General features: G+C 48.3%; 1 protein-coding gene across 1 annotated transcript in view; it reads left to right on the top strand.

The window, feature by feature from the left end:
• The window catches only part of Tecta (tectorin alpha), a 71,557-nt gene that overhangs the window by 15,951 nt on the left and 41,181 nt on the right, over window positions 1–14,425 (top strand). The window contains exons 8-11 of the mRNA XM_038322198.1: window positions 740–1,152; window positions 7,102–7,672; window positions 9,727–10,319; window positions 11,563–12,136. Of these exons, the coding sequence (XP_038178126.1) occupies window positions 740–1,152; window positions 7,102–7,672; window positions 9,727–10,319; window positions 11,563–12,136 (2,151 nt within the window). The remainder of the gene's footprint in view (window positions 1–739; window positions 1,153–7,101; window positions 7,673–9,726; window positions 10,320–11,562; window positions 12,137–14,425) is intronic.

Below are 14,425 nucleotides of genomic sequence, written 5' to 3'. Positions count from 1 at the left end.
ACGTCATTCCCCTGGTCCTTCCCCTGACCTAGACTTGGTCAGCAGGTTCTCTCCAGAAGATAAAGAGAGGGGAATACCAGACTTGAGCATGGTCTGGAGCTGGAGAGAAATCAACTCACAAGGGTTGAAATTCAGCCTGAGCAGCATCTGTAGTATTTATGAACCTTTGCAAGTAGCACAGAAGAGGTCAGTCTTTTCTAGACTATTCCCAGGAAGCTGGGATTTATGGCTGCCTCCTGATTTGTGCTGTTGACCTTTTAGCGTACATGCTGTCCAGACTGTTGATTAAATGAACCAATTAGGAAAGAAACAACTGATTGCTGAGTCCCGAGACCCAGTCTTATCAGCTGGGTCTGCTTTTGGAATGCCCTTGCTGGTATTCTTGAAAAGGAAATGGCTCCTGAGTGTCAGAGAATTTCCCACAGATGAAGGCAATGTGTCTTTGCTTGAATGTGGGCTTGCTCACCAGCTGGGGAGTTAACAATGCCAGCAACTCACACTGGATTCAGACCCACTCCGCTTGAAATCTTGGCTGAGTTGCTGAGCGGCATTAAATGAATTATTCAACTGCTCTTAAGCCTCAGTTTCCCCAGTTGTTAAATGATGGTGACAGTCCTTAATCTCTACCTAAGTGGGTTCATGAGTGGGTCGAGAAGGCATAATCAAAGCCAAGCCTTTGTCCCAGTGCCTGGCACAGAGGGGAAGTAGTAAGTGTTGGCTCTGATGTCCTTATTCCCAGGACAGTTCCTTCGGCGAGGGGAGGTGTTTTGGGATGACCTGAACTGCACCGTCAAGTGCCGCTGTCTGGATTTTAACAATGAGATCTACTGTCAGGAAGCCTCTTGCAGCCCCTATGAGGTGTGCGAACCCAAGGGCCGGTTCTTCTACTGCAGCCCTGTGGAGACCAGCACCTGTGTGGTGTTCGGGGAGCCACACTACCACACCTTTGACGGCTTCCTCTTCCACTTCCAAGGCTCTTGTGCTTACCTATTGGCCCGACAGTGTCTGCAAACCTCCAGCCTCCCCTTCTTCAGTGTGGAGGCCAAGAACGAGCACCGAGGGGGCTCTGCTGTCTCGTGGGTGAAGGAGCTCTCAGTTGAGGTCAATGGCTACAAGATTCTCATCCCTAAAGGAAGCTATGGAAAAGTCAAGGTAAGACCCTCTCCATACATCATGGGGAGATGGAGAAATCCAGAGATACTTCAGCCTGGGGAAAGCTTCCCTCTGCCTACTGTTTTGTTTATCTTTCTATAGTGCCAAACAGATAGATGCACTTCTTGCCTGGGAAAATGCTTTAAAAAGCCAAAGTTTATTTGTGCAAAAGCCTCATAGCAAGACCATATCTTAAACACACACACACACACACACACACACACACACACACATGCACACTCCTAGTTCCCTTACTGATGTGCACACATTTTCACATGTACACATATACACACACATACAGGCATATGTCTCTCAGAAGTCACCTTAACAGATAGACAAACTTAGTTCCTTATAGACTTGGCTTGCAATAATTAAAGTCATATGGTCATGTCCAGGCTTGGACAGTATATAACCTTGGAGTCGTCCTTAACCCACTCGGCACCCCGATTCTCTTTCCCCTGGAACTCTTGTTTCATCCACGAGAAACTTCCACTTCCACATTGATTGATGTCTACACAGGCACCACCCTAAAGCAGCTTTGGTGACTTCCTTAATGAGTCCTGTATGAAAAGATCCCAGGAAAGCTTTACCCAAATGCTTCTCTGCAGAAACCCGCCACTTCTGCCCACACTGACAGAGAAGATCACAAATCTCTGCTGGCCTGCTTAGCATATGTAAATGGCTCCTGTTACAGGGGCACTGACTAAAGAGGGACCGCTAGGAGCTACTGGCAATTACTCAATTGATGGAGGCCTCAATTTTCATAATGTTAATGAAGGCCTTGGTGTAACCATGTATTTATTCAAGCAGTCTTAACTTGGAGACCACAAGGGGTGATTGCTGTATCCCATGCAATCCTTAATCCCATGCTTGGTTGTTAAATAGAGGGCCACCCAGAACTAATAAAAAATGCGCTGTAGTTTTTATTGTGGTCGCATATCCGACAAAAGGCAAAACCGGGGAACTAATTCTCCTTTTTCTGGTGCTGCCATTCTCAAGTGTGTGCAGGCCATCGGCTCTATAATTAGGAAAGTGAGCTGTGACCATGGTTGAAATTCTGATTTGCTTGCTATTTGGTCAGTGTCTCTAGGGACAGGTTCATCTATCAGCGAAGGAGTCTAGTACAGAAGGAGTCTAGTTTGGACTCTTTCCAATGTAAATTTGTACGGTGCCATTGAGGGCCATTTATATCCCCATGGATAGATACCTTTCCAGCTAATTTTTTTTTTCACCAGCTTTGCCAACTCGCCTGTGTTGTAAACTGGTATGTTTGATACCAATAGTTGAAAAGGAAGGGTCTTGCTTCGTCCCTGTTTTCTATTTTGATTAAAATTCCTTTTTGCTCACGCTCAGACTTTCTACTTCGTTTTTTCTTTTTTAATGAAAGAAAGGACACTGTCGTCTCTTTCAGGCCCAGCAGCTCTGCTAATTTTGCATGGCTCTATTCCACCGTCCAGGCGTAGGGCACGGATTCCTCAATTTTCTGTAGCGACAGGGAGCTGTGGATGTGAATACCAATGCTTCGGCAAGAAAAGGTTATGTGACTCCAACTGCAAGCTAACAACGGCGTCCTTTTCCTTTTGCCAAACGGTTTCCAGTGCCTTGGAATACACCTGCCACCCTGGGCAGAGTGGCTAGATGGATGCAGGGCCCTGACCCAGGGTGATGGGGGGACAGCCAGGGAGAGGCCCAGAGAACAGGAAGGAGCCGGAGACTACTGGGAAGCAGCTGACCTCCTAGCCAGCCGTATTGTGCTTGGAATGACCCAAGCTGCGCCCTTGCAAACCACATGCTCCCTTTCTCCAACCCTGCCTCCATTTGCTGGATTAGAAGCAGCGTTCTTTCAGTGGGGTTTTCCCTGCTGAACCCATTCTCAAATGATAAACAATTTGGGTTATATATGCTAATGAAGTCCAAAGAAAGTCAACATGACTGAGCGTCCATGCTTAGGAAATGTCTCCTAGTCATGAGAGGTTTTCTGGTTTCTCTCTGTCATGAACCTGAATGGTTTTAGGGTACTTCCAGGGGGCTAGGCAGGCCATGTAGCCCACAGGGTATGGAGAGCTCTGACTATGGAGTGGGACCTGCCCTGTACCTGTGCTATCTCTTCCAGCAGAGCGGCCTCTGCTTCATTTTCCTTTTCTGTATAGTCGGGGAAGTTGTGTCACCTACCGGGCACCTAGACAATAGCCTGGACTTGTTGCCTCCTCTCAGAGCTAATCCAGGCAGGGGGAAGCAGTGACAAAGCATGGCTTTGGACCTCAGCAGCTGTCTGGTTCTGTCACAAGCTCTAGCCTCATTCACAGTGAAGATAACATGTAGAAACCTTTAAGGTTTCACACACACTGACTAGAACAAACACGTACATCCCGCAGCACAGAGGCTGGCACACAGTAGGCAGTCAGCACATGCTGGCTCCACATTACCGTTACCAAGCCCCACACTTTGTGATCCCTCTTCTCCCTTCCCGCCCTGTCCCTGCACACATCTGCGGAGAGACCCGTGGACAAGGAAAGTACGCAGAGCCCAAGGAGAAGGAAAGGCCAAGAGGTTTGTCTGTTGCTAGCGGAGTAAAGGTAGGAATGAAGCGATACGTCATGTCCAGGGTATTTATTGTTCTCCAGGGGCTCCTGCTGTGAGTCTTGGGGGGGAGCATAAATATGGTGGCTGGCTGTGGCAAGAGTACAGAAAGCGCCGTGCACTCTTGGGCTGGGAGGAAAAACTCTCCAAAGAGAAGAGAATGAGAACAGAGACAGAGAACCCATGGTGGGGGTTTAGGGACTGTAGCAAAATCCAGAGGCTGATGACATCTGCTTTGAGGCATCGAAGACTGTCTCTTTGCTAGGAACAGAAACTTAAGTGAGAGCGAAGGGAGGCATCCAGCAATTAACGTATTTGGAATGTGAAATTATACCAATCTTAGAGAAGATTTACTCTTCCACACCCCAACAGGTACAGGGGATAATTGTTTGTTACTCTGGCAGGCTTCCCTTTCCCAAAAATGGCTTCTATACCCCTATTGATTTAACCCTACCTGTGAGGTATAGGCAAATGACCCAACTTCTTGGTTTTCCCATATCTTTTTGGTTTTTGAGACAGGGTTTCTCTGTAGCTTTGGAGCCTGTCCTGGAACTAGCTCTTGTAGACCAGGCTGGCCTCAAACTCGCAGAGATCCACCTGCCTCTGCCTCCCGAGTGCTGGGATTAAAGGTGTGCGCCACCACTGCCAGCGGTTTCCCATTTGTAACTGCAGGACAGTTTCTCAGGTTTGTTCGGTCCTCTACCATTGGCACAGTCTGAAGGTTTATGCTCTCCCCATTCATATGTTGATGTTCCATTAACAAATTCTCCTGAAGGTAGTATTAGAAGATGTGATGGGGGAAATAATTAGGTAATGATTAGTGCCCTATAGAAGGCCATAGAAAGCCAATTTGTACTTTCTATCACATGAATACATATCTACGAACCAGAAAACGAACCAAAAAGCCCTTACAACACTAACCTGTGGGCATTCCTATCCTGAATTTCCAGGCTTCTTGAAATATTCTGTGGTTTATAAATATTTCATTACAACTCAAGCAGGTTAAGACAGAACACTGGTACCAGGAGTGGGGTGCCACTATGACAAATTCCTAAAAATGTAGTTGTGGCTTTAAAACTGAGTTAAACTGGGCAGAAGTTATCAGAATTTTGAGGTACAGACTGGTCAGAGCCGACGTCAGTGTGAGTAGACCATTAAGGGTAATTCTGCTGAGGGTCTGCTTCCAGTCTCAGAGAATACCCGAGGTGTTTACTTCAGCAAACCTTGGGTGCAACACCTAGGCAGTTTACCAACTCATTTCCAACTGGGAACGTACTGACCAAATGGAAGGTCAGGCTCCCATCCATGTGTTTCTATATGACGGAAACCAGCGTGAATCTAGGTCAGCCTGGGAAGCTGAAGTGCATTTAAAGTCAAGCCCACCAAGGACCCTGACTAATTATTCCACCCCAGGTCTTCGACAGGAACAGCTTCAGAAGCCAGGCACAGTAAGTGTGGAGGTAAAGTTTGACTCTCTGTTAGCAGCATTTCAAACCACCTGTTCGTATTTTCTAGATAATGAAGATTCACTCTTGGTTCTTCCCCCAGTTCTGAATCAACCACAGGAGGGACTGTGAGGGACAATCGAGTTGGGTGCGCAGCTTGTGCCTCCCACTTTGTGTCCGGTTTTTGCTTTCACTCCTGTCTTCTCTTGGGCCCTGGCAGCTGCTGTCTCGGCTCCTTGATGCTCATCTTGGTTTGGTTCATCAAGCACTTCCTGCCAGCCAGGATCAGCTTCCTGAAATGCAAACCTCCTGTGTTATTTCTTTGTTTACGACCCTTCAGGGGCTCGCTCCCTACTGAGTAGAAATTCAGGTCTATTTGTGTTGTCTTGTTTTTAAAGGCCCTTCAAAGGTCTGTTCTCAACATGGGAGCCAGAGTGGTTCTTTCAAAGTGGAAGTCAGATCCCTTCCGATCCTTTGCTTTAAACACCTACTTGGCTCAACATTTTGCTCAGAGCTAAAACCAAAGCCCTGTCTTGTTCTGGCTGTTACCCTGCCTGACATCAGCTACCATTGCCTGCCACTGCTTGCTCAGCTCAACCACATGGACACCCTAATGGCTATAGGACCCAGAGCACCCCCATCTGAGGTCCTGCTGGTCTCTCCCTGTGACAGCTCACTCCAAGGCTTCTTCCTCTCTCAGATGTCATCTTCCCATGGAGCTGTGCCCTGACCATTCACTTACAGCTATAAAACTTCCTTCTGAACAGTGGGATCTGTAATCCTCATTCACACATCATTAGAGCTGTACACCTTCATTTTGCCGGTGGTTAGTCTCCCTTGCTAAATGCTAGGTTACACAAGGTAGGGAATTTTGATCAATTCACTTGGCGACTCTAAAGTCTTAGAACACTGCTTGACATCAGAGCAGCCCCAGGACTTGGTCTGTGTCTTCAGCTTCCTCTCTGGCTCCTGATTTCCTCAGCAATCCTCAGCATCCCATGACTCTTCCCACCCGACACAGTTACCTCTAATCCCCTGCCTTTATTCTTTTGTCTTGGAATTCTCGGCTCAACACCCACCCCAGGGTTTTTAATCTGGCAACTTGAGTTTATCTCTAAAAACTCAACGCAGATTTAACAGCCTCTAAAAACCTTGTATGAGTCCCCAAGGCTGGGTTAAGTGTTCACTCTGTTCTCCCATCGCACCCATTGATTCATATTTAAAACTGACTACTATAAATATCTGTTTGTGCTCCTCTTCTCCACTAGGCGCAGAGCGCCTTGAGGAACGAGGGTGAATATTATTTCTTTAACCCTGTGCTTCTCGGATCCTGGCATAGTGTGTGGTACTTAGCAAGTATTCAGACTTGTTGATGTTGAGTGTAGTTCAGAAATCAGGAAACCACAGTGCATCATGCTTAGAGTGAGGCCCTAAGGTGACCTCTACGATTAACAGTATTCCAAAGTTGGCACCACCACATAACATCTAGCAAGAGGGCCAGTGGGTACAAAGGGCAGTGAGGGGGTCATGTAAAACACATGTGATACTTCGGACTTAATGGAACTTTAGAGAAATAAAAAAGGGAAATCAAAGTGGTGTACCTCTTAGGCAAAAGCTTGAAGTCAGGCTAGAGCTGGGTGAGAAGGGTGCCAGCCAGCCAGTCCCCAGAGGCATGCACGATGGCACTAGAACTGTCAGAGTTATTGGGCTCAAATGGCCAGTGCCTTCCGGCCCAGAGCTCACCATTTCCTAAATAATCCCCCCTGCACCCAGATATTAGCCACAGTAAGAGATAAGACCAGAGAAGCCTGGAAATTTGGGGTGACTATTCTTTCCTAAAGTCGCCCTGCCATCCCTTGCCAACCTGTGCTGGAGCGCATGCATGGCCACCTGCTCACCTGCCTTCTACTGTTACTGTTGGCAGGTTAATGACCTGGTGACTTCTTTGCCTGTCACCTTAGAGTTGGGGGCAGTGAAAATCTACCAGAGTGGCATGTCTACTGCCGTGGAAACAGATTTTGGGCTCTTAGTGACGTTTGACGGCCAGCACTACGCCTCCATTTCCATCCCAGGCTCTTACATAAACTCCACCTGTGGGCTCTGTGGGAACTACAATAAAAACCCACTGGATGACTTCCTCCGCCCGGATGGCAGGCCCGCCATGTCAGTGCTGGACCTGGGAGAGAGCTGGCGTGTCTACCATGCCGACTGGAAGTGTGGCTCCGGTTGTGTGGACAATTGTACCCAGTGCGATGCAGCCACAGAGGCTCTCTACTTTGGTTCTGACTACTGTGGCTTCCTCAACAAGACTGACGGTCCCCTGTGGGAGTGTGGCACTGTTGTGGATGCCACGGCTTTCGTGCACAGCTGTGTGTATGACTTGTGCAGCGTGAGGGACAACGGCACGCTCCTCTGCCAAGCCATTCAGGCCTACGCCTTGGTGTGTCAAGCCCTGGGCATCCCAATCGGAGACTGGAGAATCCAAACTGGGTGTGGTAAGCTGGTGTGCTGTCCTATGAAAGATGCCCCCCATTCCAGGGACAGGGATTGGATGTCAGGGCTCCTCCAGATCCTGTCTGGAGGGCTGAGAGTGAGGGTGGTATTGAAATATCAAAATTGTACAGAATGAACAGTGAAGAGATCTTTGCTCCCACTGTCAGAAACAAGAAATAAGGTAGCATCGATGAACATAAGGCATATAGAAACAGGAAATGAATGACAGAAAATGCATGGCTGGAGGAAACCCCATAGGGGGGATGACAGCCCAGAGCTGAGCCAGGGAAGAGAGCTTCCGCAGTTGGCCTGTTGAGGAAGGGCAGAAGGTAGCTTAGGGGACAGAGCCCTCATGGGGGCGTGGCTTCCCTCCCTGGTGGAGGCTTCCGCCAGGGCTCTTTAACGCTTTAGCTTAGGTCCCCACTTCTAGGGCCTTCAGAGTTTGTGCGGTTCGTTCTGCAGCATCCCATCTGACCTGGTCAGAGAAAGGGCCATAGACAGAGAATACATCAATATGGAAGCCCCTTTCTTGCCAGGAGTCAGGAGGCACCCGGACTGCTAGGGGTATCCAGGACTTTTTGTTTGTTTGTTTGTTTGCTGGGTTTTTTGTTTTGCTTTTGTTTTTCAAGACAGGGTTTCTTCCTGTAGCCCTGGCTATCTTGGAACTTGCTCTGTAGACCAGGCTGGCCTCAAACTCAGAGATCTGCCTGCCTCTGCCTCTCAAGTGCGAGGATTAAAAGCATGTGCATATCCAGGTCATTTTACAATAGGCTTCTGGATGACATGTTCCCATACTGCTTAGCTGTCAGCTGATCCTCTCCACCTCCCCATCCCAGTTAAATCTCCCCTTTCCTACTTATATACAAGCATAAAAGCACAATAATAACTTGTCTCCTTCCTGGGCCCTGGCTCCCTTCACATGAGTAAATGGGCAGTGGCTGTCCATGCCTTTGAGAGGCTGTGTGTGGAGGTGAGATTTAAGTTTCTCTGAATTCCAAGGCTAAACGGAGCTTCCCTCCACAAGCGTGAGTTGGAGCCACATAAATCATTGTCTGTCAGATCCGAATCTCAGTATATTGGTCACACTACCGAGAGACAGTGCATCTTTCCTGCTGTGTGAATGACTGACCAGCCTCCATTTTACTCAGAGGAGCCATCTCATAATTCACATTCAAGCTGAATATGGCTTCTCTTTGAGCCTTATATAATCCAAGAGCATCCAAATTGCCCAAGTAAATTTTTATAAATAACGGCTGTATATTTTTCCTAGTGGTCTGGTGCTTGTCTTATATTCACCCCCCCCCCACCTTACTTGGATGAATTATATTTAATTCAGAGCTTGTTTGCTAGACTTATGCCTGCTGGATTCAACTAGATTCAAACATTTATGTAGACTTGAACGCTTTTAAATAAGAGACGCAAGCTTCTAAGGCACGAACGGGCCTCGGAAGGCAGCAGCTCGCTCCCAGCAAGCCTCCCGGAGGAACAGGCACACAATCTCTGCAGACTGCTCAGCTCCTTTCTCATTTTTAATGTCCCAGCAATTCATTTCCACAGTCTGCCTCGGTCACACTCCGATATTTTAAGTGCCTTCTTGTTTGAAATTTCATGTCCTCAAATTGCTGCTCTAACGGGCACAATTTTCATTTCTCCTGAAAGTTTTATTTCCTCCTAAGAATGGGCCATGCTCTTTAAAATCAAGGCATCTCCTGTGTCCTTGGTGGAGGATTGGAAAACATCTTCATGACTGTAGATCACTGAGGGATAACCCTTGATTGAGGAATAGGGCTAAGTTAGCAGGGGCAGACAACTTCAAGGTGAAATTCAGTGGGTTTGTGTTCAGGTAAAACCTCACAGCCCCAGCATATAGAGAAATCAATTGTGTCAATGCTTACAGGTGTCCCCCTTCCGTCTCTTCCTCAGTGAGCGGCCACCCGACCCTCACTCCGGGGCCTGGGTGATCTGGGAGGAGCACTTATGTTTTCTCCCAGCCCCTGTACTGGTTGGCTTTGGGTCTACTCACCTATGACTGAGCTGTCTTCCTTTCTCCGCACAGTGTCCACCGTGCGGTGCCCAAGCTTCAGCCATTATTCTGTTTGCACCAGTAGTTGTCCTGACACCTGCTCGGACCTGACGGCCTCTCAGAACTGTGCCACCCCGTGCACGGAAGGTTGTGAGTGCAACGAGGGCTTTGTTCTCAGCACCAGTCAGTGTGTCCCATTGCACAAGTGTGGCTGTGACTTCGACGGCCACTACTATACCATGGGGGAGTTCTTCTGGGCCACGGCCAACTGCACGGTGCAGTGCTTATGCGAGGAGGGAGGGGATGTCTATTGCTTCAACAAGACCTGCCGGAGTGGGGAGGTGTGTGCTGTGGAGGATGGCTACCAGGGCTGCTTCCCCAAGCGGGAGACTGTGTGCCTGCTCAGCCAGAACCAGGTGCTGCATACATTTGATGGTGCCGCCTACGCGTTCCCATCGGAGTTCTCTTACACACTGCTCAAGACCTGCCCCGAGCGTCCTGAGTACTTGGAAATTGACATCAACAAGAAGAAGCCTGACGCCGGGCCTGGTTGGCTCCGGGGTCTTCGGATCCTTGTGGCTGACCAAGAGGTCAAGATAGGAGGAGTCGGGGCTTTGGAAGTCAAGGTAAGATTCCTTGCGTCCTTCGAGGGTCTTTGGATGGAGTGATGGAACTTGTTCTTTTCATCCAGTTTGGCTTTCTTCCTCTGGCTGTGAGTGGATTCTAAAATGAACATGGCTCCCATATGGTGGCACTTTTAAAATGATTGACCCCAAAGGAGATTTTAGAAGGTGGAGAAATGGAGCCAGGTTGGACTTTTCTGAATTGGAGAGTACAAGTCCCTCTCTATGATAAGTACAAATCTCCACAGAAGGCTGTGTGCCAAGGACTTTTCTAAGCCTTTTTCATGAAGTAGTTTATAGTGTTACCTTTATCATATGGCTGTCAAAACCAAGGCACAGAAAGGTTAAGACACGTCCTTTTGGGACACACTTCAAAATGGGAAGTAAGTGCAGGTAGGCCGGGTGTTGTCATCTGTGTTCTGCATGCTGTAATGTCCCTTCTGCATGTAGAAGGTAGTTCTCAATATTGAAGGCAAGGAAAGATTCCTTGGGGTGCCTGCCCTCTGGCATGGGCTAATGTAGCCATGATCAGGACTCCAGGCTCATTGGTTCTGGAAGGAATCTTGGGCAATGCTTGATTCGGTAGAAGGTGCCGAGGGGCTACGTGAGGGTCCCACAGTTGACTTGGCTGAGGTGAGGTAACGCCAGAAAAGGATTCTCGCTCCTTTTGGTCGAAGGTGATCTGAGTGACATTCTGAAAACAGACATCAGCATCACACAGCCTAGGGGGATGGCAAGACCCATTGTCCACAGAGGGAAAAGCCCCACTAGTGAATTGACAGAGATTAGCCTAGTGAAGGAATAGCAGGAACAGATGAATGGACATCTAGACATTAGCTCTCCTCCATGTGCTCCAGTGGTCTGGGGCACAAGAAAAATTAAAATCTGATGGCAAAAGAAGGAAGCAGAAATGTATGGAGAAAGGGGGCTGTCTGGGAACCAGTGCCGGAAGGGGAATTGCTGCACGAGGAATGCAGTTTCTCAAGACGGTTTCACTCAGTGTGTTTGTGTGGGACCAGCTTAAGGTCTGGGGCACACTAAGGTAATGAGAGAACGGGGATTTCAGAAGAAAGAAACAAGCCTACGAACAGACAGTTGGGCTCTGTGTCCAGTTTCCACACAGCATCAGCTCCGTGGTGTTTTCACAGAGCTTGTCCCGGCACAGAGCTGGCTCTTTCCCAGCCTCAGAGGCAGTGGGTCCTTCGTGGGTCCCCGTCACTGATAGTAGCACTTTTGATTTTTTCAGCTCAATGGTCAAGATGTGGAATTACCCTTCTTCCATCCTTCGGGGAGGCTGGAGATTCATCGAAACAAAAACAGCACGACCGTGGAGTCCAAAGGCGTGGTGTCAGTCCAGTACTCCGATGTGGGCCTGTTGTACATCCGGCTGTCTACCGTGTACTTCAACTGTACTGGGGGCCTGTGTGGCTTCTTCAACGCCAATGCTAGCGACGAGTTCTGCCTCCCTAATGGCAAGTGTACAGACAACCTGGCAGTGTTCTTGGAAAGCTGGACGACCTTTGAGGAAATTTGTAATGGCGAGTGTGGGGACCTGCTGAAGGCCTGCAACAATGACTCGGAGCTGCTCAAGTTCTACCGGGGCCGCTCCCGGTGCGGTATCATCAACGACCCCTCCAACAGCTCCTTCCTAGAGTGTCACGGGGTGGTCAACGTCACTGCCTACTACCGCACCTGCCTCTTCCGCCTGTGCCAGAGTGGAGGCAATGAGTCGGAGCTGTGTGATTCTGTGGCCCGCTATGCCAGTGCTTGCAAGAATGCAGATGTGGAGGTGGGCCCCTGGAGGACCTATGATTTCTGCCGTAAGTTAGGGCTGCACCATGGGGAGGCTAAGGCTGGGGATGCATCCTCTACCATGGTTTCCTAGTCAGGACTTCTTAGTGGGACCGAGCTCAAGGGGAGTCTGATGACCTGTCTTTGATCCCATTACCCCAAACTAGACTGTTTCTCAACTTTATTTTCGTGTGTGTGTGTCTGTGTGTATGGTTTATATGTGTGCATGTACACATGTACATGTGTATGTGTAGAGGCTAGAGATTGACACTGATATCTTCCACTATTCCTTTCCACCTTACTTTTTTTGGTTGAAGAGTTAGAGTTTTAAAGTGTGTGTGTGTGTGTGTGTGTGTGTGTGTGTGTGTGTGTGTGCGCGCGTGTTTGTGCACATTGGAAGCCAGAAAACATCCAATGCCTTGGGGCTAGAATTATAGACCATTGTGAGCATCCCAGTATGGGTACTGGTTCCCAAACTCAGGTCCTCTGCCTGCTCTTAATTGTTGACCCACCTCTTCAGCCACTCCAGCCTTATCTTTTGAGACAGTGTCTCTTACTGAATCTAACGTTCACTGACTAGCTAGACTCACTGAGTAGAGAGCTCCAGGGTTCCACTTCTCAGTGCTGAGGTTTTCTATAGATGCTGGGGATCTTCATGTTTGTGCAGTGGGTACTTCATCAACGTCGTGTCCTCCTAAGTCCCTTCTTTTCCTTTCTCAACACACAGCATCTTTGCATTGTAGAGCAGTTAGCCATCCCATTGTCTGGTGGTTTTATCTACAGAGAGCACAGACACTGTGTTAAAAAATCAGACATCTTGGTGATGGCTCCATGGGTGCCTTCACCTTGAGCAAAGAAGAGTCCCATTCATTTTGGTAAGGCACAATCAACTGGGAAGCTTTTCAGGGTGTTGGAGATCAGTGTTTCTCCCTGGGGCAAACCTGACAATGGCTATTAAGACAGTCCCGTGTACCTGGCTCTTCATTTTGTCCCCAGAGTATGTGATCCCTCTCAGCCAGGCAGTGGTGATACTAGTAGTCATTAGAACCACTCCTGAGCAGACAAGATACCCAACACCCAGCTTATCAGACGAAGCAGAAGGGGAGGGGCTGAGAGGGTGGAACCCATGCAGGGCAGTAAGAATGGCATGGCCAGGGCTTCTACACATTGCTCTCTCCTGCTAAAGACTGGCCCTAAACCAAAACCTAAACTGTGAAGATGCCAACTTCTAGGTCTGTGTATCTTTCTGGCATGATCTACTCTAAGTGTGATCATTTTTTAAAAAATTAAAAATAGTTTCAAAGTTACACAAACGTTGTGAGTATCCCTATGTACTTATTACCCAGACTAAACCTGTTGCGTACAGTCTATCCCTTTTGTTTCCTTCCCCCATCTGCCCCCCCCCCAGAGTAATTTGCACACATCATGTCCTTTCTTCAACCTTCTGGAACTGTAACAAAATGCCCAAGGGTAATCAGCCTACAAAGAGAGAACATTATTTTTGGCTCATAGTTCAGCTCAAGGGCTGATGGGCTCTATTGATCCTATTGCTTTGGGACCTGCAGTGAGGGTGCAGCCTGGTGGGGTGCATCTGGGGAAGAAAACATGTTCACTGTAGGAAGGGGAGGGAGAGGATTCCTACTCTCCATTTCAAGGCACACCCCTAATGTTCCAAAGACCTTGCTGGGGACCAAACCTTTAACTTTGGGTGGCCTTTGAGATCCCACCCAGTCACCCATCCTTGCTAGTTTTTCCGTAGTTACTCCCCGAGACTTAGGACAGAAGCTTGCATAACTGTGGTGTGGTTATCTACTTGAGGAAATCTAATGTAGATAGAACAACTTAACATCCGTATTCCAGTCTTGTCACCTGACTCAGTAACACCTTTTATGCTTTTCCCCTCTGCACAGATCTTGTCTAGGTTCATATCTTAAAACATGTTTCTTTAGCCCTATAATGTGTCCTGTAATACGATATGAACAATCCCTTAGCTTTCTGTGTCCTTTAAAATAGAATTGCTTCTCATTTAGACTCATGTGAACCCCAGCTGTGTACCACTCAGCTCTACCAGCAGACCCAGGCTAGATCCAGCCTGCCCCCTTGTGGGTGAGGTGCCTGCTATGTCCCAGTCACGTTATGGTAGAATGGCTTCTCTGTAGATTCCCATGAGTTTTCTCTTGCAACCAAAAAAGCAAAGTGTGGGGAGAGTTTTTGACATTGTCCATTGTTGCTGTCCGTCAAAATCTCTGCCCTGGTTCCGCATCTATGGTCGATGCTGGCTGTGTCATACATTTGCACCGTGATTACCAACTGTACAG

The sequence above is a fragment of the Arvicola amphibius genome, chromosome 3, assembly GCF_903992535.2.
Source record: "Arvicola amphibius chromosome 3, mArvAmp1.2, whole genome shotgun sequence".
NCBI lineage: Eukaryota > Metazoa > Chordata > Mammalia > Rodentia > Cricetidae > Arvicola > Arvicola amphibius.
The sequence above is the reverse complement of the archived record's forward strand: the minus strand, read 5'-3'. Positions and strand labels throughout refer to the sequence as shown.